At 48.2% G+C, this 22323-nt stretch overlaps 1 protein-coding gene across 1 annotated transcript in view; it reads left to right on the forward strand.

Moving 5' to 3' along the window:
* The first annotated feature begins 5802 nt into the window (after positions 1-5802).
* Positions 5803-22323, forward strand: part of SNRNP48 (small nuclear ribonucleoprotein U11/U12 subunit 48) — a 57329-nt gene continuing 40808 nt past the window's right edge. The window contains exons 1-4 of the mRNA XM_056521119.1: positions 5803-6001; positions 7771-7878; positions 8044-8104; positions 17346-17426. Coding sequence (XP_056377094.1) covers positions 5852-6001; positions 7771-7878; positions 8044-8104; positions 17346-17426 — 400 coding nt within the window. The 5' untranslated portion in view covers positions 5803-5851. The remainder of the gene's footprint in view (positions 6002-7770; positions 7879-8043; positions 8105-17345; positions 17427-22323) is intronic.

Genomic DNA, 22323 nt, shown 5'->3' on the forward strand with positions numbered 1-22323 from the left:
TGGCAGTGTTTCCCAAACAGGGTGCCTCCAGCTGTTGCAAAACTCCAAGCATGCCTGGACAGTCAATGGCTGTCCGGAAATACAGGGAGTTCTTATTTTGCAACAACTGGAAGGACAACCAGGGTAATACGGTGAATGGGAGGACTACAGTACCCAGAAAGATGATCAGAATTAGTGTTATTTAGTTTAGAAAAAAGGAGGCTTAGGGGCGACCTAATAACTATGTATAAATATATCAGGGGACCTTACAGAGATCTCTCCCATGATCTATTTATACCCAGGACTGTATCTAAAATAAGGGGACATCTACGTATAGAGGAAAGGTTTCTACACCAGCACAGACAGGGGTTCTTTACTGTAAGAGCACTGAGACTATGGAACTCTCTGCCAGAGGAGGTGGTTATGGTGAACTCTCTAAAAGAGTTCAAAAGGGGTCTGGATGCATTTTAACAATAATAACATCGCTGGTTATGTTTACTAGATTTATAGGGACAGAACGTTGATCCAGGGATCTATTCATATTTGGAGTCGGGAAGGAATTTTTATCTCTAGTATGAGGTTTTTTTTTTTGCCTTCCTCTGGATCAACCCAGTAGGGACTCATTAGGTATATAGGTTGAACTTGATGGACTCTGGTCTTTTTTTCAACCTTATGAACTATGTTCATGTTTTGGAAACAGTGCCATACAAGACATTTTTCTTTTTTATGGGGGGGGGGGGTGTCGTGTAGTGTTTTTAGGGTACAGTCACACGGTCGGGTTCACAGCAAATTTCCTGCTTGAAGTTGGAGCTGTGGCGGAAAATTTGCCACAGCCCAAACTTGAAGCTCGCTGTAAACCCGACTGTGTGATTGTACCCTGTACATTCACATGGAGGGGGGGAGCAAACCTTCAGCTGTTGCAAAACTACAACTCCCAGCATGCACGGTCTGTCAGCAGATGCTGAGAGTTATAGTTTTGGAACAGCTGAAGGCACACGGGTTGGGAAACATTGAGTTAGGAAATAGACGCTGTTTCCCAACCAGTGTGTCTCCAGTTGTTGCAAAACTACAACACCCAGCATGCCCAGACAGCCACTGCTACCGCTGTCACCGCCACCGCCGCTCGCTCCCTCAGCTACTCCCGATCCTCTGCCACACTAGTTCCTGCTGCCAGGCCCCCTGCCACTTTGTTGTTGGTGTAGCTAGAAGTTTTTTGCAGATCATTTTGGTTGGTCATTTTTGTGCCCTGTGGCAATTTTTTCACTGCCTTCAGGGTACCACTCCACGGGTCAGATGCAGAGCGCCCAGTCCACAGAGTGTAGGGACGTAATGAGTGATGCATATACAGGGTGCAGAGCATCACTACTTACCTCCACTGGCTGTATAGTATACAGGGGTGCATAGTGTACCATGTATACTATACAGGAGCCCAGCAAGAAAAGTTTACCCCCGCTGCTGAGCAGTTCTGGGTTAAGTCTTTGTGTGCTATCCTGTATATACAACTGTCTATAGATGACTGTATATACAGTAGGGACACGGCAGCAATTGGAGGCTCCCTGTTTAGGAACACCCCAGGGGAGAGCGCCAAAAATGTACTAACCTTTTTTTCTCTCTCATTTCAGATTCGGTGGATTGCGACAATGAACAGTGTTTTTTTTTTTTTTTTTTTTAAATGTCAATAAAAGGACTAACGAGGGCTGAGGGGGAGTTATTATTTTTTTAAATAACTTTTTTTCAATGTGCGTGTTTTTGTCAAAAAATGATGCTCCTGGGCCTAGGTGGTAACAGGTTGGCGTTATTTAGGCTGGGGAGGACCAGTAACAATGGTCCTCGCCCACCCTGCTAACATCTGTTGCTGCTTGGTGGGTATCTGCCTGATACTGAAAATAAGGGGAATCACAAACTTTTTTTTTATTTAAAAAAAACCTGCATTGAGTTCCCCATATTTTCAGTATCAGACAGATACCTACCAAGCAGCAACAGATGTTACCAGAGTTGGCGAGGACCATTGTTACTGGCCCTCCCCAGCCTAAAAAACACCAATCTGTTACCACCTAGGCCCAGGAGCACCAATTTTTGACGCTCCGGGCCTGTTGGTACCGGTTCTTCGTGGCACCCCTGTGGCGGTGGGTACCAGGGTAATAATTGGAAGTTAGTGCTAGCTGATTTTGGGGCTAACGCTGAGTAATGGATTCTATCTACAAGCCAGCTTCCACTACTAAGCCTGAAAATTCAGTTATAAAAACACGACACAATTGTAAGAAATTTTTTATTTAAAAAAAGCCCACAGCCCTCGTTAACCACTTTATTGAAAAAAAAAATGCTGGTCATCATCGCAGTCCTCCGCATTCACGTATCTGAAATGGAAAACAAGAAATATAGGTTAGTACATTTTTTGCGCTCTCCCCTGGAGAGAGCACACATAATGCAGCGTGTTCCTAAACAGGGAGCCTCCAATTGTTGCTAAACTACAACTCCCAACGTTATCAATAGGGGGCGGGGCAGTAAAGGTCGCAGGGGGTCTCAGATGTGAGACCCCCTTTTCGATCTGTCCCTCTGCCCTTGGACTACTATTCCCATCATGGGACAGATGGGAGTAGTACCGCACCGCTGAGGGATGGCCTTTGCACACGTGCAGGACCACTTTTTGGACAGTTAGGACTACTACTCCCATCATGGACAGACTGCCCATGATGGAAGTTATAGTTCAGGGGCCGATCGCAGCAGGTCATTCTCCAGAGAGCCACTGCGATCCGTATTTATTACCTGTACAAACCAGCGGTACATGTGGCTCCACTGCGCTCCCCGCCAGCTCCTGTATATGCTGTCATAATTAATAATCCTCACCGATGGGAGCTCTGATTAGTGGACAGCGTATACAGAAGCCGGCAGGGAGCGCAGTGGAGCCGCATGTGCCGCCAGCTTGGACAGTTAATAAATGCGGATCGCAAAGGGTTTCTGGAGAATGACCTGCTGCAATCGGCCCCTGTACTTACATTATGGGCAGTCTGTCCATGATGAGAGTAGTAGTCCCAACTGTTCCAACCGGGGGGGGGGGGGGGGGGGAGAGATGTGCAAGTGCCATCCCTCAGCCATCATGCTCCATGATGAGAGTAGTTGTAGTTTAGCAGTGTTAAGGGACGGCTCCTGCATCCCCCGGCTGTCTCGGTAGAACACCCCGGCTGTCTCCTACGTGTCCTTTTTGATGGTGTATTTTTGCAGTATAAAAAAAAAAACTTATTTGGGGGGGAAAAAAAAAAGTGCGTCAAAACAAAAAAAACGCACATGATAAGTTAGTATCCACTGCAAAATGCATTCCACAATACACACACACAAAAAAAATCAAGTACTTGCCTTTTGCTCTATCAAAAAAGATGCAAAATAAAAATTTGCACTATATATAGAAAAGAAACAACTTCTACCACCAATGATTGATTTCCCCCTTAGGGTAGGTTCACACGAGCGGATTTACAGCGTATTTTACGCTGCGGATCCGCTGGTGAAGGCCACTCTATGCTGTCTTTACATGTGTCTGCTCGTAGCGGCAATACGCGGCTACGAGCAGACACAATGCAGCGATGTGCGCGGCGTACTCGCACATCACGGCCGCTCTCCCTGCTCTGAGCTAGGCAGAGAGCTCCCGCGATGTGCGAGTATACTGCAGTGTGTCTGCTCGTAATGGCATATTGCAGATACGAGCAGGCACATGTAAAGACAGCATAGAGCGGGCCTTCACCACCGGATACACAGTGAAATCCGCTGCGAAAATCCGCTCGTGTGAACATACCCTTAGGGTGGTTTGCTGGTGAGGAGAAGGGCAGAAGCGCTTTAGTAGCGGGTGAGGTTTTCTCTTGGTGAGTGTATGGTTAAGGCTCCTTTCACACTGCCATTTGTGGCCGGTAGGTGATGTCCATTAGGAAGCTAGCGGGAGAAAAATGTGTGCATGTGACATCTTTTTCTACCGGTGGAATAACGGGAGTTATAACGATGGGATCCTCTTTGCCCGTTATGACGACTTCCGTTAGGCTCTGTTACAATAACGGGCGTTAAGGGTGGACAAAGTGAAAAATAAAATAGCTAGCCCTTAAAGGACAACTGCAGCTTAATATACATTATCCCCTATCTACAAGATAGGGGATAAGTGTTTGATCGCGGGGGGTCCAACCGCTGGGACCCCCCACGATCTCCTGTACGGGGCCGCGGCTCTCCCATGCAGGGGGCGTGCCTGCCGCAGCATGACGTTGCGACTGTCACGCCTCCTCCATGCATCTCTATGGGCTCCCCCATAGAACTGTATGGGGACGGGGAGGAGACGGGGCGTCACTGTCGACCTCTAGGTTGACGCTACGCGCCTTAGCGCTCACTATGAGCGCTAATGGCGGCACCCCGTTAGGGAGATCTCGGGGGGGGGGGGGGGGGGGGGGGGGGGGGTCCCAGCGGTCGGACCCCCCGCGATCAAACACTTATCCCCTATCTTGTAGATAGGGGAAAAGTGTATATTGCGCTGCAGTTATCCTTTAATGTCCGTTTGTAACAGAGCCACATAGTGTGGATGTAGCCTAAGAAATACTCTGCAGGGGCCTGTAGGAGCCAGTCTGGAGTCTGCAAGAAGCACAAGTTGATCCCCAGAGGCTTATGAGTGACTTGCTGTAATGCTCTGCAGGGGGGGGGGGTTGCTGTAATGCTCTGCAGGGGGGGTTGCTGTAATGCTCTGCAGGGGGGGGGGTTGCTGTAATGCTCTGCAGGGGGGGGGGGGGTTGCTGTAATGCTCTGCAGGGGGGGGGGGGTTGCTGTAATGCTCTGCAGGGGGGGGTTGCTGTAATGCTCTGCAGGGGGGGGTTGCTGTAATGCTCTGCAGGGGGGGGTTGCTGTAATGCTCTGCAGGGGGGGGGGGTTGCTGTAATGCTCTGCAGGGGGGGTTGCTGTAATGCTCTGCAGGGGGGGGTTGCTGTAATGCTCTGCAAGGGGGGGGTTGCTGTAATGCTCTGCAAGGGGGGGGTTGCTGTAATGCTCTGCAAGGGGGGGGTTGCTGTAATGCTCTGCAGGGGGGGTTGCTGTAATGCTCTGCAGGGGGGGTTGCTGTAATGCTCTGCAGGGGGGGTTGCTGTAATGCTCTGCAGGGGGGGTTGCTGTAATGCTCTGCAGGGGGGGGTTGCTGTAATGCTCTGCAGGGGGGGGGGGGTTGCTGTAATGCCCTGCAGGGGGGGGGGGTTGCTGTAATGCCCTGCAGGGGGGGTTGCTGTAATGCCCTGCAGGGGGGGGGGGGTTGCTGTAATGCCCTGCAGGGGGGGGGGGGGTTGCTGTAATGCCCTGCAGGGGGGGGGGGTTGCTGTAATGCCCTGCAGGGGGGGGGGGGTTGCTGTAATGCCCTGCAGGGGGGGTTGCTGTAATGCTCTGCAGGGGGGGGGGGGGGGTTGCTGTAATGCCCTGCAGGGGGGGGGGGGGTTGCTGTAATGCCCTGCAGGGGGGGGGGGTTGCTGTAATGCCCTGCAGGGGGGGGGGGTTGCTGTAATGCCCTGCAGGGGGGGTTGCTGTAATGCTCTGCAGGGGGGGGGTTGCTGTAATGCTCTGCAGGGGGGGTTGCTGTAATGCTCTGCAGGGGGAGGGGATATCAGCTGTGCTTCTTGCAGCCTCCAGACTGGCTCCATAGGCCCCTGCAGAGTATTACTTGGCCATATACAGCCACCAAGAGAAGTCCTCACCTACTACTAGAGGTCTCCTGCCCTTCTCACCAGCAAACCACTAATAAGCCCGCGAAACCAATTGTGTTTCCTACAGACTGCAGACTGGCTCCGCCTACTCGAGTTTAGTCACATGGCTGGTCACATGGTCATGACATCATCAGAGGTCCTTTAGCTGGCTAGGAAATAGCATGTACCATGCAATGATGGAGGGTTCCGTTCCGGTGAATTCTCATCTTATGTTACAGGAGTTGAAGGACTTCACGAAGCGATGCCGGAGCCGCCTGACGGAGCTGCTGCAGGAGCTGGGCTGGGAGCAGGAGGCGCCGGGCGGGGAGCAGGTCTGGGCAGACATCACTCTGTAGTAACTGGTTACATGGAGGGTAAACAACATGACTGACCCAGAGACTATCCCCAGCAGGGTGGGCACTAGAGCCATGCCATCGGACATTCTTACCAGCCTTGACCTCCATGTAAACCTTTGTGCCTGAAGCTGAGGTGGGCACAGCAGGTCACACAGTGATGCCACCCAGGCACTATTCTTAACCTTCTATTTGGCACCACGTTCACACCACGTTTTTGCTACACAGTTCCCGTATACGTTTCCAATTTGAAAACCGTACGAAACCGCATGCATTGACTCTCCATTGAAAACTGTATGCTAAAAGATGCATCCGGTTGTGTCAGTTTTTTCCCCGTACCCAAAGCTGTAGCCTACCGCGGTTTTTGGTCCGGGTGAGAAGCCGTATTGAAACGTATATGTTTTTGTTAACATGGGAGTCAATGGGAACCGTACAGAACTGTATGTGCGTACGGCTCCATACGGTTTTTGACTTTGCACAGTTTTTTTTCTTGGAATTTCAATCAAACAAGTGAAACTTTATTCATAATGGAATGAAAAGTTAAAAGCGTATATTATTTTTTCTTAAAGAACGGATGCAGCCGGACATCGTTTTTCCAGCCGTTTTGTACACACATTTTGAGGAATCCGATTTTTATCAAAAACCTGATACGGGAACTGTATTGCAAAATCGTGGTGTGAACCCAGCCTTCCAGAGTTTCCCAACTAGTGTGTCTCCAGCTCTTGCAAAACTACAACACCCAGCATGCCCGGACAGCCTTTGGCTGTCCGGACATGCTGGGAGTTGTAGTTTTGCAAGAGCTGGAGGCGCACTAGTTGGGAAACACTGGTTTATACATTTATAACCTGGGGCTCTGTGGATAATAGTCCACTGGCAGAGATCATAGGGTAGGTAATGTCAACCCAGTGGCCATAAAAGTGTGCCACACTGGCCTGCCCTCTATTACTAACAGGGAGCCTTCTGTATATCTCTTCCTGCGCCAGCTCTCTGGAGTCAGAGTTTGGATCGGGATTAGTTGGGGTTCACATTACCGTTGGCATCCATTAAGGCTTTTTTTTTTTTTTTGAACCGATCGGACCCTAAAACGGGTTGGATGTAAACTGCTTCTACCGGGTCCCGATGGACCCCATTAATTTCCATGGGGTCCGTTGGTGATCTGGTATATTTAGCGGAATAGTGGCTGTATTGCCAGCGGAACAGCGAATAAGAGTCCGACAGCAATGTGAATGAGGCCTTACTGCTGGACAGCTCCAGAATCCATTAGGTGCTGGACCTTTTCTGTATTGGAGCAGAATGGAAAAATGAGAAATTCATCAAAATCTGTGCAGAGGAAACATGGTGCAGTTGCCCATACTAACTGATCAGATTGCTTCTTTAATAAAGAAAAACCCTTAAAAAATTAGTCGATCTGGTTGCTATGGGCAACTGTTCCACTCTTCCTCTGCACAGGTTTTGGTGAGTCTCCCCCTTTGAGCCTGCTGTAAGACTTCTCGGCTCGGCAGTTGATGACTTTTCCTGCATAAATTATTTCAGCTTTCCGGTGCTCCGGTGGGCTGGTAAAGGTGGACTCTTTCCTAGGAATGTATCCACCTTTTCCAGCCCTCCGGAGCACCTGAAGGCTGAACTAATTTACGCGGGATAAGTCATCAACTGCCGAGCCGAGAAGTTCATGACGAATCGAATTTACTGTAAGTTCGCTCATCTCTATTACCAAGCAGTCCAACCTTACCTGTGTTTCTGCCCACTAGGAGTCGGTCGTGTGCCCCTATGACTCTAACCACAGAATGCCAAGGTCCTCTCTGGAGAAGCATGCTGTCCTGTGCAAGAGACTTAAGATGGGATACAGCAAGGAAGAAGTAAGTGTCCAGCATGCTTGGATGTCAAGCAGAAAATGAAGATGAACATTGGATGGCTTATTATGTCACTATGGCTCTTCGGCTCTGATGGGTTGCTATGGGCAACTGGGCAGCTTTTCCTCTGGACAGCTTTTAATAACTCTCCCCCTAACTCTTTTTACACAGGCAGACGTTCTTGACCCCCAGTTTTTCTATGAAAAAGCAAAGGTGACATCCATTTTTATAGGTATGTATGAATTTGGTTTCCATATGTTGAACTTGTGATATTGCTATGGCTTCTCTCACCATCTAAGGCTGCATATGAAAGACCTGTTTTAAACTCATTTTATTCCTTTGGGGCTATTACATGTGACATACATTTACAGAGTAAGATACAAAGATGTGCATGGATAACTGGTAACTCTAACCCAGGCCGTTTAACCTGTTAAGGATGATGGGTGTAACAGGTTAAACAGCGTTTAATCCTGTAAACTGCATTTAACTTTTTAGAGGCCGTGATCAATGCTGATTACAGCGTCTAAAGTGAAAGTAGAACATTCTGGCAGCTCAGCAGAGCTCATGGAACCCCCACAACGTCATTGCGGGGTTCCGTGAACCAAGATGGTGCAGGAGGGTCCCCTTACCTGCCTTCTGCCACCTGATCGACGATTCAACGATGTAGCCTGGCTAAGCCAATCTTACTGCCTATGGCATAGCATTGTACAGTAAATGCAACCTAATGATTGCATATAAAAGTCCTTGTGGGAATTTAAAAAGTGTAAAATAAAAAAAAAGTTTCTAAGATTATATAAAACCCCATCTCTAATGGTACTAATAAAAACTACAGATCATGGTGCAAAAAAAAGAGCCCTCATACATCCTTGTATACGGGAAAAAAAAAGTTATAGGGGTCAGAAAATTATTTTATGCATACCAATTTAGTTAATAAGTTTTGTATTTTTTTTTTTCACATAGCACAATAATAGAAAAACGATATAAATTGGGTATCGTTTTATTTGCATTATCCATTAAGATGATGTATCATTTTTACACTGCATTAAAAAACAAACCTGCCAAAAGTTGAAAAGTTGCTGTTTCCTTATAAATTTCCACCAGCAAATATTTCTTTTTTGGTTGCGCCGTAGATTTTATGGTAAAATGAAAGATGCCATTACAAAGTATAATTGCTCAAGCAAAAAACACCCTCATATGGGTCTTATGGTTATGAATTTTAAAAGGAGAGGAGGAAAAAATGAAAATGCGAAAGTGAAAATTGGCCTGGTCCTTAAGGGGTAAACCACTTAGATGCCATGGTCAATAGCAACCATGGTATTTAAAGCAGTTAGACCTCACCCAGCCAGCCCACTGCAATGCAAACAGGAAGCGCTGGTGCATTTTTGTTATTGCTGGTTGCCAATGCTCCCTCCATTCCCATTCATTATGGGGAAAAAAGGATCATTACAATTCCTTCTATAACAGAACCAGTAAAAATTACTACATTCCCCACAAAAACCAAGCCCACACACAGCTCCATCAAAGGAATAAGGAAGAAGTTATGGATGTCTGGATATGGTAACACAAAGTAAAATAAGAAAAAAAAATGTAAGAGTAATTTATATAATATATATATTTTTCATTTTGTGTAGCTGTGATCAGACTGACCAAAACTGGAGGGATTTGTTCATGACAACCAATTACAGCTCTGCTTTCAATTAACCAGGGTTCATTAAGATATGAAAGCTGAGCTGTGATTGGTTGTTATGGAAAAGTAGACAGTTTTGGTTTTAGACAAATTGAGTAATCTAGGCTACTGTCATATTACTCAAACAGGCAATTCTGCTAGATGGATGTATATTTATTTATTTATTTTTTTGCAATACAATTTTTTTCATACATAATGGCCCTCATTTACAATTGCAAACCCGACATGTTTTATCGGGTTGTGCGCCAGAAATTCCGTCTGCGCCAGAATTGAGAAAACCCCGACTAACTCTCCATTTTGCTAAAAAAAAAAAAAAAAAAAAACAGGGGGCGTGGCCAACGGGAAAAGGGGTGTGTTCCTGACATTTTCACAAAAACCCAACATATTTACACATAAAATGTGGTGGATTTGAGCTGAGGAAAACCCGACAGATCAGAGCATGTGTGTGTTAAAAAAAATAAATAAATAAATAAAATAAAAAAAGTAGAGAAACCTTAGTAAATACTGTTTAAAATAAGTTGTAGGGAATTAAACCCCACAAAGAAACCTACACTCCACTCTTAGTAAATGAGGGCCAACATGATAATGAAAGTGGCCCTGTCACTTCTAAAGAGAATAATGTCCCTGTCTTTATAATGAAGAATCCGGATAAGGACAGCTCTGGGTGGGGCTCCAGATGGAAGGGGACGGGTAGGCACCCTATGGGTACGTTCTACTGCAAACAGGTGTCAGAGTCTCTCTTCCAAAAGTATTAAGGAGCCAACTTTCAAAATATTCTCCAGGGTCACGACCTAAAGCCTTTTTCGGGGACACCCACCAGGCGTACATTATTCCGCCGCAGTCGATTTTCCATATCATCAGATTTTGCGACAAGAGCAGTCAGATGGTCAATCACACGGTGCATTTCTCTCTTAAGTGGAGGGACCTGATCCTCCAAATCCCCCACTCTTTCCTCAACAGCACTAACTCGCTCGGACACCTTTTGCATATCATGGCGGATAAGGTTAATTTCTCTATTTGCTCCATTGGGGGACACAGACCTTGGGTGTATGCTGTTGTTGCTAGGAGACTTGACACTAAGGAAACCAAAAAAGTCGGCTCCTCCCAGCAGGATATACCCGCCTACAGAGCCTGAGGTAATCAGTTTTACCTTAGTGTTGCAGGAGATGGACACTAGTCTGGGGTTCTCCCCAGACTTGGTCTAACATTTTTTTATTTTTACAGAATAGGGACGTTTTAGTGTTTACTATTCCCTTTTATTTTCCTTTTTTCAGGTGGGGCCTCAGGAACATAGCGTTCACTGTTTTCCCATTTGCGATTGAGGGGGCACAAGCATCGTGGATGCACTGTCAACCCCCTCTCGCCAACGGTCAGTGCCTGTTGTAGTACCTTATGGGGCCGGGTCCCCCACCTTTCCCTGCTCGTCTTGCTTTTCAAGCCCGGCATGATGCAGGTGACAAAAAAGCTGGCTGAAGACTTCATGACTGAAGACTTCATGAGGTGAGTTCTTCAGATTGAGGTGAGTATTCCCCCCCCCCCCCCTTTTTTTCTTTCAGGTGCGGGGGCTTGCAACTGCTGGAGACCCCCTGTTTTGGTCCCACTCCTTTTTATTCTATCTAGTGGGGATCCCTATTGGGCAAGGGTTCCCTAACATTTATTGGGGGCACTTAGGGAATGCAGGGGACTAAATGGAGTCAGTGGTGTAGAACTGTGTATATGAATTCTCTTTAACAGTTATTCAGCAGCCGCGGCTGCCTTTTTTGCTTTATCTTCCTCTATGCTCTGGCCGCGTCGTGTGCGACGCAGCCGGGGCGCAGTTTGCTTTCACTTTCGCAACGGCCCGCTGTACTGGCATTCTTGCTCCATTATTAGCCGACCTCCTTCTTTCTCGGCAGAGTTCGCGCCCTTAGAAGAGCACGAATCTCTCTAGCCAAAGGGGTCTGAGCAGTGATCTGTTAGCCAATCAGAGGCGCCACAGTCTAATCCGGCCCCTCTTTTCTGATTTGTCCGGCCGCCCCTGCCAGTGTTCTCTCTCCTTTCTCGTTTTTTTTCCTCACAGCAGCTGCCTGAGGGCACACGGACGCTGGTGAGGCTTTTTTATTTTATTCATGTCCGAGCCCAGAACTGTTCCTCCCTCTAAACAGGTACCTGGGGCCCTGGTCACCTACTACTCTTGTAAGGGCTGCAACTCCAAAATGCCTGGGTCTGCTGTACCCACTTGTTCCGCCTGCACCACTGCACCTCCTGACCCCCCTGGTATTCCTATTCAGGATGCTCCCCCAGACCCAGTGGGCTCTGCTGCCCCTCCAATATGGGTGTCTTCCCTCTCTGTCTATTTCTGACTTGGCGCAGGTCTCCCGCTCCATGGTGACTGCCTTACAGAGGTCTTCCTTACACCGTTCCCCTAGAGAGCCTCGCTCTCCCTCACCCTAATTTAAACGCTCTCACAAGCGTAATAGGGGTCATTCCTCTGACTCCTCTCCGGAGTCTTTGTACAGATGTAGGCGCTCCTCTCATGGGCACCGTCCCTCTGCTACGTCTTCCAGCAAGTGTCTTTCTTCTAGAAGACGCTCCCCGAGTCGCTGTTCTGAGTCTCCAGAAAGGCGCGCCAGGTCAGTGTCTCCCTCTTCTAAGGCTGCCTCCACCCGTTCCGACTACCCTGGAGAACTAGTTGATGAGGCTGCTTCTTTCTCTGACTCAGAAGACCACGCAGACATGACCGATATGGTGGACTCATTGGTTTCGGCCATAAGAGACACCTTTCACCTAGAGGACCCAGGAACTTCAGACGCTGTCCCAGAAGTTTCCTTTTACCGTGCCCGTCAGGCACCCAAAATGTTCAGCTCCTATGCTGAATTTGAAGCCTTGCTAGAGTCTGCCTGGAGGCACCCTGACAAGAGGTTTCAAGAAATAAAGAAGTTTCAAGCGCGTTATCCCTTTGCTAAGGACCTTATGGCCCGGTGGACCTCATCTCCTACGGTTGACCCACCAGTCTCCCGTCTATCTAAGACCTACCTTTGTCCGATGCTGCATCCTTTAAGGATCCAGCGGACAAAAAGGTGGAGACCCTGGCTAAATTTGCCTTTGAGGCTACGGGTTCATCTCTTCTCCCTACCTTTGCCTCTGCCTGGGTTTCCAGGGACCTTGTGATTTGGGTTTCCCGACTCCACCAGGGCATTTCTTCTGGGGCTTCGGAAGAACTGGCCGATTTCAATTCTCCTGCTTTCTAAAGCAGGAGATTTTCTATGTTCTGCTTCCATGCAGTCGGCCCGCTGTGCTGCTTTTGCCATGGGTAACCTTGTGGCCCTCCGTAGATCCGCGTGGCTTAAAGCCTGGGATGCGGACGCAGCCTCTAAAAAGTCTCACTGAGCTTCCTTTTACTGGCTCTCTGCTTTTTGGTAAGCGCCTAGACGAGATAATCTCGGAAGCCACGGGAGGGAAGAGTTCCTTATTACCTCAAAATAAGGCCCGTATTACTACCTCCCACCGTAAATCTACCTTCTTTTGGTCCTTTCAGACCTTCGGGGTCACGAAGGGGACTAGGCAGACGCCTTCTCGGGACAAGAAGGCTCCCTTCTTCCAGACTCGCCCATCCTGGAAATCGGATAACCGTTCGGGCCGCTCTGCGCCCAAGGCGGATACCCGCAAACCCACCTCTGCCTGAAGGGACGCCCCCACCTGCGGATTTTTCTCCGGTGGGAGGTCGTTTGTTACTCTTCCAGGACGTCTGGACCACACAGGTGCAGGACTTCTGGGTCAGAGACGTGGTGTCCAACGGTTACCGGATCAAGTTTGCCTCTGTTCCAAAGCATCGTTTTTTCCTTTCCCGAGCTCCGCGATCTCCCTCTTTGGCAAAGGCCTTTAGGGGTGCACTTCAGTCCCTCCTCATTCAGGGGGTCAATGTCCCGGTTCCTCCCAGGGAACGCTTTCGAGGTTTTTATTCCAACCTCTTTGTAGTTCCCAAGAAAGGGGGTTCTGTACGCCCAATCTTGGATCTAAAGCTTCTCAACAGGCATCTCCTCCTGCGCCACTTCCGCATGGAGTCTCTCTGTTGAGGTGTGGCGACCATGGATCAGGGGGAGTTTCTTTCCTCGGTGGACATCAGGGACGCCTACCTCCATGTTCCGATTTTTCCCGGACAACAGCGGTTCCTCAGATTTGTTGTCACGGAGCGACATTTCCAGTTCTTGGCTCTCCCCTTCGGCCTGGCCACAGCTCCGAGGGTATTCACCAAGGTCCTTGCGCCGGTGATCGGCCTGCTATGGACAAGGGGGGTCTCGGTGATCCCTTACTTGGACGACCTTCTGATCAAGGCTCCGTCCAGAGACCAGAATCTAGAGAGCCTCACTCTTCAGGCCCTGTCTCGCTTTGGTTGGTTAATTGGGACAAGTACAACCTATCCCCCACTCAGTCCCTGGTTTTTCTAGGACTTCGGTTCGATACCCGGTCCTGCCTGGGTTCACCTCCCATCGGACAAGCGATTGACCCTTCTGTCAGGGGTTCGTATACTCAGGAATCCCTTCCCACTGCCCATTCGATTTTGAATGGAAGTCCTGGGTCGGATGATGAAGGTAGTTCCCTTCGCTCCGTTTCATTTTCGACCCCTTTAACTTGCGATTCTATCCCGGTGGGACAGGTCTCCATTGTCCCTCGATCGCAAGATTGTACTTCCTCGGGCATCTCTCCGCTCCCCTCTGTGGTGGCTCCGGTCCCCCCTGCTTCTTCAGGGACGCTCCTTCCTGCCCCTCCATTAGCTGGTTGTCACGACAGATGCCAGCCTTTCGGGGGGGGGGGGGGGTGTCTTCCGAGACCGGACAGTCCAGGGCCTTTGGTCTCCCAGGGAGACACTCTTCTCGGTCAACATCCTGGAACTGAAAGCAATCTACCTTTTGTCTGTTACATTGGGAGAGCCTTCTCCAGGGCCGCCCAGTTCATGTCCAGTCGGACAACTCCACTGCGGTGGCATACATCAATCGCCAGGGCGGCACCTGCAGCTCGGTGGCGATGGCCGACGTTTCCAAAATCCTTCTCTGGGCGGAGCTCAGGGTTCCGGCCATCTCGGCAATTCACATTCCAGGCGTAAACAATTGGAAAGCGGACTTCCTAAGCCGGTCTTCTCCCGACCCCGGCGAGTGGTCCCTTCATCCGGAGGTATTTGCAGAGATCTGCGGCCTCTGGGGAACTCCAGATGTGGACCTCTTTGCATCCCGCCACAACAAGAAGGTTCCCCTCTGTGTCAAAGTCACGGGACCCCTGTGCTCTAGCAGCGGATGCACTGGTAATTCCTTGGTCAGGGTTTGCCCTTCCTTATCTGTTCCCTCCTCTTCCTCTCCTTCCCAGGGTACTGAGGAAGCTCAGAGCGGAGAACATTCCCGCCATTCTCGTGGCTCCAGATTGGCCTCGGAGGGCGTGGTATGCCGACGTCGTCTGGCTCCTGGACGACGTTCCGCTGCGCCTTCCACTTCGTCCAGACCTTCTCTCTCAGGGTCCTCTGTGCCACCCCAATTTATCGTCGCTGCATTTGACGGCGTGGCGGTCGAGACCGCGGTACTAAGGGCCCGTGGCTTCTCAACACAGGTGATTTGCACCATGCTCAAGGCACGCAAGCCCTCTTCAGCAAGGATTTACCACCGTACCTGGCGGCCTTATTTTCGTTGGTGCGACTCTCAATCTCTTTCTCCAGTCGTGTTCTCCCTTCCTGGACTTTTCACTTTTGCAGTCAGGGCTGGATCAACAATTAGCTCTCAGCTCCTTAAAGGGTCAAGTGTCTGCCCTTTCCATTCTTTTCCAACGCCCTCTGGCATCTGATTCTCATGTTTGGACTTTTCTTCAAGGCGTGGCCCACGCGGCTCCTCCTTACAGGTCTCCTACACCTCCTTTGGGATCTGAATTTGGTCCCAATTTGGAAGGTGGCGTTCCTTATGGCAATTACCTCCATCAGACGGTTTCAGAATTGGCGGCTCTTTCTTGCCGCTCTCCCTTTCTAATTGTCCATCAGGACAAAGTTGTTTTTTTGTCCGGTTCCTTCTTTCTTGCCTAAGGTGGTTTCTGCCTTCCACCTTAATGAGAATATTGTCCTCCCGTCCTTTTGTCCCGCTCCATCTCATCCCGGGAAGCATTTGCTTCATAAACTTGACGTGGTACGGGCGGTGCGTACCTACCTCTCTGTTACATCTTTTCGTCAGTGTGATTCCTTTTTTGTTCTTACGGACGGTCACCGTAAGGGTCTACCTGCCTCTAAAGCGACCATTTCGCAGTGGATTAGGTCTGCCATTTCGGAAGCTTACTGTTGTAGGGGGAAGACCCCTCCTTTCAGGGTTTCAGCTCACTCCACGCGTTCTGTCGGAGCTTCCTGGGCTCTTCATAACGGAGCTTCAGCCTCTCAAGTCTGTAAGGCGGCTACCTGGTCGTCCTTGCACACTTTTACTAAATTCTACCAGGTTCATACCTTTGCATCCGCGGATGCTAGTCTGGGCCGTAAGATGTTGCAGGTGGCGGTGGCCCAGCCTGCCCCTTGATTGTTTTCTGTGCCCACCCTAGGGACGGCTTTGGTACGTCCCAAGGTCTGTGTCCCCCAATGGAGCCAATAGAGAAAAAGGGATTTTTGTCTTACCGTAAAATCCTTTTCTCAGAACATCCATTGGGGGACACAGCTCCCGCCCTTTCTTTGGTGTTCCGGTTTTTGGTTACCTGTCCAAGGGTGTGTTCAGTTAATTTTTTGTTCTGGTTACCTCGGACTGGTCTTGGTTTTCTGCCTCTCTGTCCTCTACTACTGCTTGGGGACTAAACTGATTACCTCAGGCTCTGTAGGCGGGTATATCCTGCTGGGAGGAGACGACTTTTTGATTTCCTTAGTGTCAAGTCTCCTAGCAACAGCAGCATACACCCAAGGTCTGTGTCCCCCAATGGATCCTCTGAGAGAAGGATTTTACGGTAAGACAAAAATCCCTTTATCCTCACGTAGTTCGCCCAAGAGGAGCTTAACATCAGTATTGCTCTTAGATACGGCCAGAAAAACATCTTTCAAAGTGGTTTCAAAAGGAGGAGATGAGGGTGAAGGGACAGCCATGGACACAATTTCCAGACCAGCACTTGAGGGGTTAACAGGCAGAGAGAACTGTACAGCAGCAGCAGGGAGAGTCTCAGTGGGGGAGGCAAGATGGCACCGATTCCCTTCGCAGCTCGGCCTCACCGTCCTCCGGTGGCCCCTGTGTCTTCCTGTTGCGCTTGCTCCCGGACATTCTGAATTGCATCGGCTCCAGGCACCCTTATTTGCAGGTAGGCAACAATACAGGCTAATTTTGTGGCCAAAAGTCAGGATAATTTGAGAATACCCAGCGGAGTTCCGGTTACTAGCAGGCGCTCAAATGCCGTGCCAAGCCACGCCCCCAGCGCTGTCACTTCTAATCTGGCCTCAACCATAGTAATCAGTAGAAAGCTTAAAAGATGCCGTTTCCAGATCTGTCTTTTTTTATTCTTTATTTTTTTTTTTTTTTCATGGTTTTTTAGGGGGGGTGGGGGGGGGAGTTGCTGACAAAATTGAGCGTGCGTTGGGTAGTAGGATTTTCACATCCCAGTCCTGCACATTCTGTCATGAAGTGACTTCCTTAGGGGTAAACACACTGGTAGTTGCACACAAATTTAAAATATTGTTAGAGGTGCTCAAACTTTTATTGCTATTCATACGGGGATTAAGTGTCTTTGTAGAATGTAAATTGTATATTGGAGGCTTAGTTATTCTAATGTGTATTACATGGTCATTCTTATAATATATTTATCCTAACAGATAAGTCCAAGCAGTTTCAGATAATAGAAGATGCCAGGAATAGTGCTCCTGCCACAGGTGAAGATAAATCATGGGACAAACGTAAGTGGCTGCACAATGGGGCCTGTATTTCACAGTAGGGGTACTAGTGCAATATGTGTATTAGGGCATTTATATTCTGTATATTGTCAGTTGTCATAATTTAATCTGTATTAGTTCCTTTTCTTTGTTAAATGGGAGAACTCCGGCACTAAACATCTTATCCCCTATCAAAGGGATAGGGCTTAAGATGTTAGATTGTGGGGATACTGTCGCTGGGGACCCCAGTGATCTCTCCTGCAGCACCCCTGTTTTTCATCTGCAGAGAGCAAGGATCGCTCTGTGCCTGATGACGGGCGGTGCAGGGGAAGGAGTATCGTGACGTCACGGCTCTGCCCCCTCATGACACAACGCCCCCTCCCATAAACTTGCATTGAGGGGGTGTGATGTCACAAGGGGTGGAAGCCATCACATTATGATTCTAAGTCCCCTGCACCGCTCGCCATCAGCCACAGAGCGATCCTCACTCTGTGCAGCTGAAAAAGGTGGGTGCTGCAGGAGAGATCGCGGGGTTCCACAGCGGCAGGATCCCCGCGATCTAAGGGGATAAGATGTTTAGCACCGGAGTACCCCTTTAAAGGAGTAGTGCAGTGAAATATAACTTATCCCCTATCCAAAGGATAGGCGATATGTTATAGATGGGTCCGACCGCTAGGACCCCCGCGATTCCCTGAACAAGGTCTCGGCAGTCTGCCGGTAGCGGCCTTTCCGACCTCTGCAGGAAGCCACGGACGACACGCCCCCTCCATATATCCCTATGGGGGGAGTCCCAGCGGTCAGACCCCCTGCGATCTATAAATATGTTATGTTTCACTACAGAACTCCTTTAACCTCTTTAGGACATGCGCCGTAAATGTACGGCGCTGCATAGCCCTACTTCGCGCACTGCGCCAAACGTTTACGGCTGTGACGCGAGCACAGGAGCTGCGCTCGCTTCATTCGCGGTACATCCTGGTGGCTGTCAGCAGCCGCGGATCCACCGTTAATGGCGGAAATCAGCGACCGCGCTGATGTCTGCCATTAACCCCTCGGATGCCGTGATCAATACAGATCACGGCATCTGCAGCAGTGCGGCACTTAAAATGGCTGATCAGATTGCCAAGATGGCGGATGGAGGTCCCCTCACCTGCCTCCGTCCGTCTCCCGTGGTCTTCTGTACTGATCTGCCTTCCAGCAGACCAGAGCAGAAGATTGACGATAACACTGATCATTGCTATGCCCTATGCATAGCACTGAACAGTATTAGCAATCTAATGATTGCTATAAATACCGTAGTCCCCTATGGGGACTAAAAAAGTTAAAAGTAAATGTAAAAAAAAAAAAGTTTTTAAAAAAGTGAAAATAAAGTTTTGAATGACCACTTTTCCTCATATTAATACAAAATATTATTCTGTCTGATACTTGTCTGTGTTTGTACCCCATAATTGTAAGAGCTGCGGAATTTGTAGGCGCTATATAAATAAAATTATTATTATTATTAACTCCTTGGGGACCCTAAGGATGGGAGCATTTTTTTGCAATTCTGACCACTGTCACTTCAAGCATTAATAACTCTGGGATGCTTTTAATTTTCATTCTGATTCCGAGATTTTTTTTTCGTGACATATTCTACTTTATGTTAGTGGTAAATTTTTGTCGATACTTGCATCATTTCTTGGTGAAAAATGCAAAAATTTTATGAAAAAATTGAAAATTTTGCATTTTTCTAACTTTGAAGCTCTCTGTTTGTAAGGAAAATAGACATCCAAATAAATTATATATTGATTCACAAATACAATATGTCTACTTTATATTTGCATCATAAAGTTGACATGTTTTTACTTTTGGAAAACATCAGAGGGCTTAAATGTTCAGAAGCAATTTTCCAATTTTTCACAAAATTTTCAAAATCTGAATTTTTCAGGGACCAGTTCAGTTTTGAAGTGGATTTGAAGGGCCTTCATATTAGAAATACCCCACAAATGATCCCATTATAAAAACTGCACCCCTCAAAGTATCCAAAATGACATTCAGTAAGTGTGTTAACTATTTAGGTGTTTCACAGGAATAGCAGCAAAGTGAAGGAGAAAATTAAAAATCTTCATTTTTTACACTTGCATGTTCTTGTAGACCCAGTTTTTGAAATTTTACAAGAGGTAATAGGAGAAAAAGCCCCCCAAAACTTGTAACCCAATTTCTCTCAAGTAAGGAAATACCTCATATGTGTATGTCAAGTGTTCGGCGGGCACAGTAGAGGGCTCAGAAGGGAAGGAGCAACAATGGGATTTTGGAGAGTGAATTTAGCTGAAATGGTTTTTGGGGGCATGTCACATTTAGGAAGCCCCTATGGTGCCAGAACAGCCCAAAAAAAACAAAAAACACATGGCATACTATTTTGGAAACTACACCCCTCAAGGCACGTAACAAGGGGTCCAGTGAGCCTTAACACCCCACAGGTGTTTGACAACTTTTCGTTAAATTCAAAGGTGTAAATGAAAAAAAATTTTTTCACTTAAGTGCAGTTTTTCCCCCCCAAATTTACCATTTTTACAAAGGGTAATGGGAGAAAAATCCCCCCCCCCCCCCCCAAAGTTTGTAACGCAATTTCTCCCGAGTACGGAGATACCCCATGTGTGGCCCAAAACTGTTGCCTTGAAATACGACAGGGCTCTGAAGTGAGAGAGCGCCATGTACATTTGAGGCCTAAATTAGGAATTTGCAATAGGGGTGGACCCAGTTACAAGGATGGGGCTTGTCTCCACCAAAACCCTACAGCAGTGTTTCCCAAACAGGGTGCCTCCAGCTGTTGCAAAACTCCCAGCCTGCCAGGACAGTCTATGGCTGTCCGGCAACACTGGGAGTTGTGGTTTTGCAACAGCTGGAGGCGCCGTTTAGGAAACACTGCTGTATGAGACGTTTTTCATTTTTATTGGGGGGGGGGGGGGGCGACATGTAAGGGGATGTATGTGTAGTGTTTTACTTTTTATTATTTGTTAGTGTAGTGTTTTTAGGGTACATTCACACAGGCAGGGGTTCACTGTAAGTTTCCTTGAAGGAAACCTTCAGCTGTGGCAAAATGACAACTCCCAGAGTGCACTGACAGACCGTACATGCTGGGAGTTGTAGTCTTGCAACAGCTGTAGGCACACTGGTGGGAAACCACTGAGTTAGAAAACAGACTCTAGCTCAGTGATTCCAACCCATGTGCCTCCAGCTGTTGCATGACTACAACTCCCAGCATGTACGGTCTGTCAGTGCACTCTGGGAGTTGTAGTTTTGCAACAGCTGGAGGCACACGGGTTGGAATAACTGAGTTAGTTAACAGACTCTAGCTCAGTGTTTCCCAACCAGTGTGCCTACAGCTGTTGCAAAACTAGAATTCCCAGCATGGCCAGACAGTCAGGGATGCTGGGCGTGTAGTTCTGCAATATCTGGCCCTTCAGATATTGCAGAACTACAACTCCCAGCATGCCTGGACAGTCTGGGCATGCTAGGAGTTGTAGTTATGCAACAACTGGGGAAGAACAGTTTGGAAACCGCAAAGTAGTGGCCTCCAAACTGTAGCCCTCCAGATGTTGCTAAACTACAACTCCAAGCATGCCTAGACTGTCCAGGCATGCTGGGAGTTGTAGTTCTGCAACATCTGAAGGGCCAGATATTGCAGAACTACATGCCCAGCATCCCTGACTGTTTGGCCATGCTGGGAGTTGTAGTTTTGCAACATCTGGAGGACCACAGTTTAGAGACCACTACACAGTGGTCCCCAAACTGTGACCCTCCAGATGTTGCAAAACTACAACTCCCAGCATGCCCAGACAGGCTTTGGTTGTGTGGGCATGCTGGGAGTTGTAGTTTTGCAGCTTTTAGAAGGCCACAGTGAAGATCACTTATCGCGATCTTCACTGCAGCCTTCTCCGCCGCACTTTACGGCCGCCGCTGGTTCCTGATGCCGCCCCCAAAGGTCCGGGTAAGCCTGACCATACTCCCTCCTCGCCGCCTGTGTTCCCCCCGCTCTGCATCGACTTCGATCGGTGGGCAGAGCGGGAAGGAAATTAACTCTAACCCCCCGCCCCCCCTCCTGCCATTGGTGGTCAGCCTGACCGACCAATGGCAGGGGATAGGAGGGGGTGGCAACACTGCCACCTCGCTCCTATCCTTTAAGCTGGTCGGAGCGGTCTCTGACATGGGGGGGTCTCAGGACCCCCCTAGGCATTGCCATGGGATGCCTGCTGATAGATATCAGCAGTCATCCCGGTCCGATCACCGCCCGGCGAGTTGCGGTGATCGGAAATACGGAGGGCGTATGCATACTCCCTCCATCCCCAAGGAGTTAAAAAAAAGTGTAAAAAATATATATATAACATATTTGGAATAGTCGCGTGCGTAAATGTCCGAACTATAAAAATACAATGTTAATCCCAAAAAAATCCAACATTTCAGCATTTTTGTCACAAACTGAAAAAAACATTTAATAAAAAGCGATCAAAAAGTCACATATACGCAAAAGTACTAAAACAAACTACAGATCATGGTGCAAAAAATGAGCCCCCACACATCCCTGAATACTTTCCGTATAGAGGTGGTCAAAATAGGGCAATTGTAAATGTACAGATTTTGTTAAAAAAAAAAAAAAAAAGTTTGAGATTTTTTAGAAGCAGTACAATAATAGAAATGTATGTAACCATGGATATCATTTTAATTATATTGCCCCTGAGAATAAAGAAAACATGTAACTTTTACCGTAAAGTATACAGTGTGAAAACGACCCCCCCCCCCCCCTTCCCCCACACACACACACAAATTAGCAAAATGATGATTTTCGTTAAATTCTCCTTGCACACAAAATAATCTTTTGGGTTTACCGTACATTGTAGGGTAAAATGAGTGAAGTCATTACAAAGTACAACTGGTTATGCAAAAA

The sequence above is a fragment of the Hyla sarda genome, chromosome 5 (genome assembly GCF_029499605.1).
Source record: "Hyla sarda isolate aHylSar1 chromosome 5, aHylSar1.hap1, whole genome shotgun sequence".
Lineage (NCBI taxonomy): Eukaryota > Metazoa > Chordata > Amphibia > Anura > Hylidae > Hyla > Hyla sarda.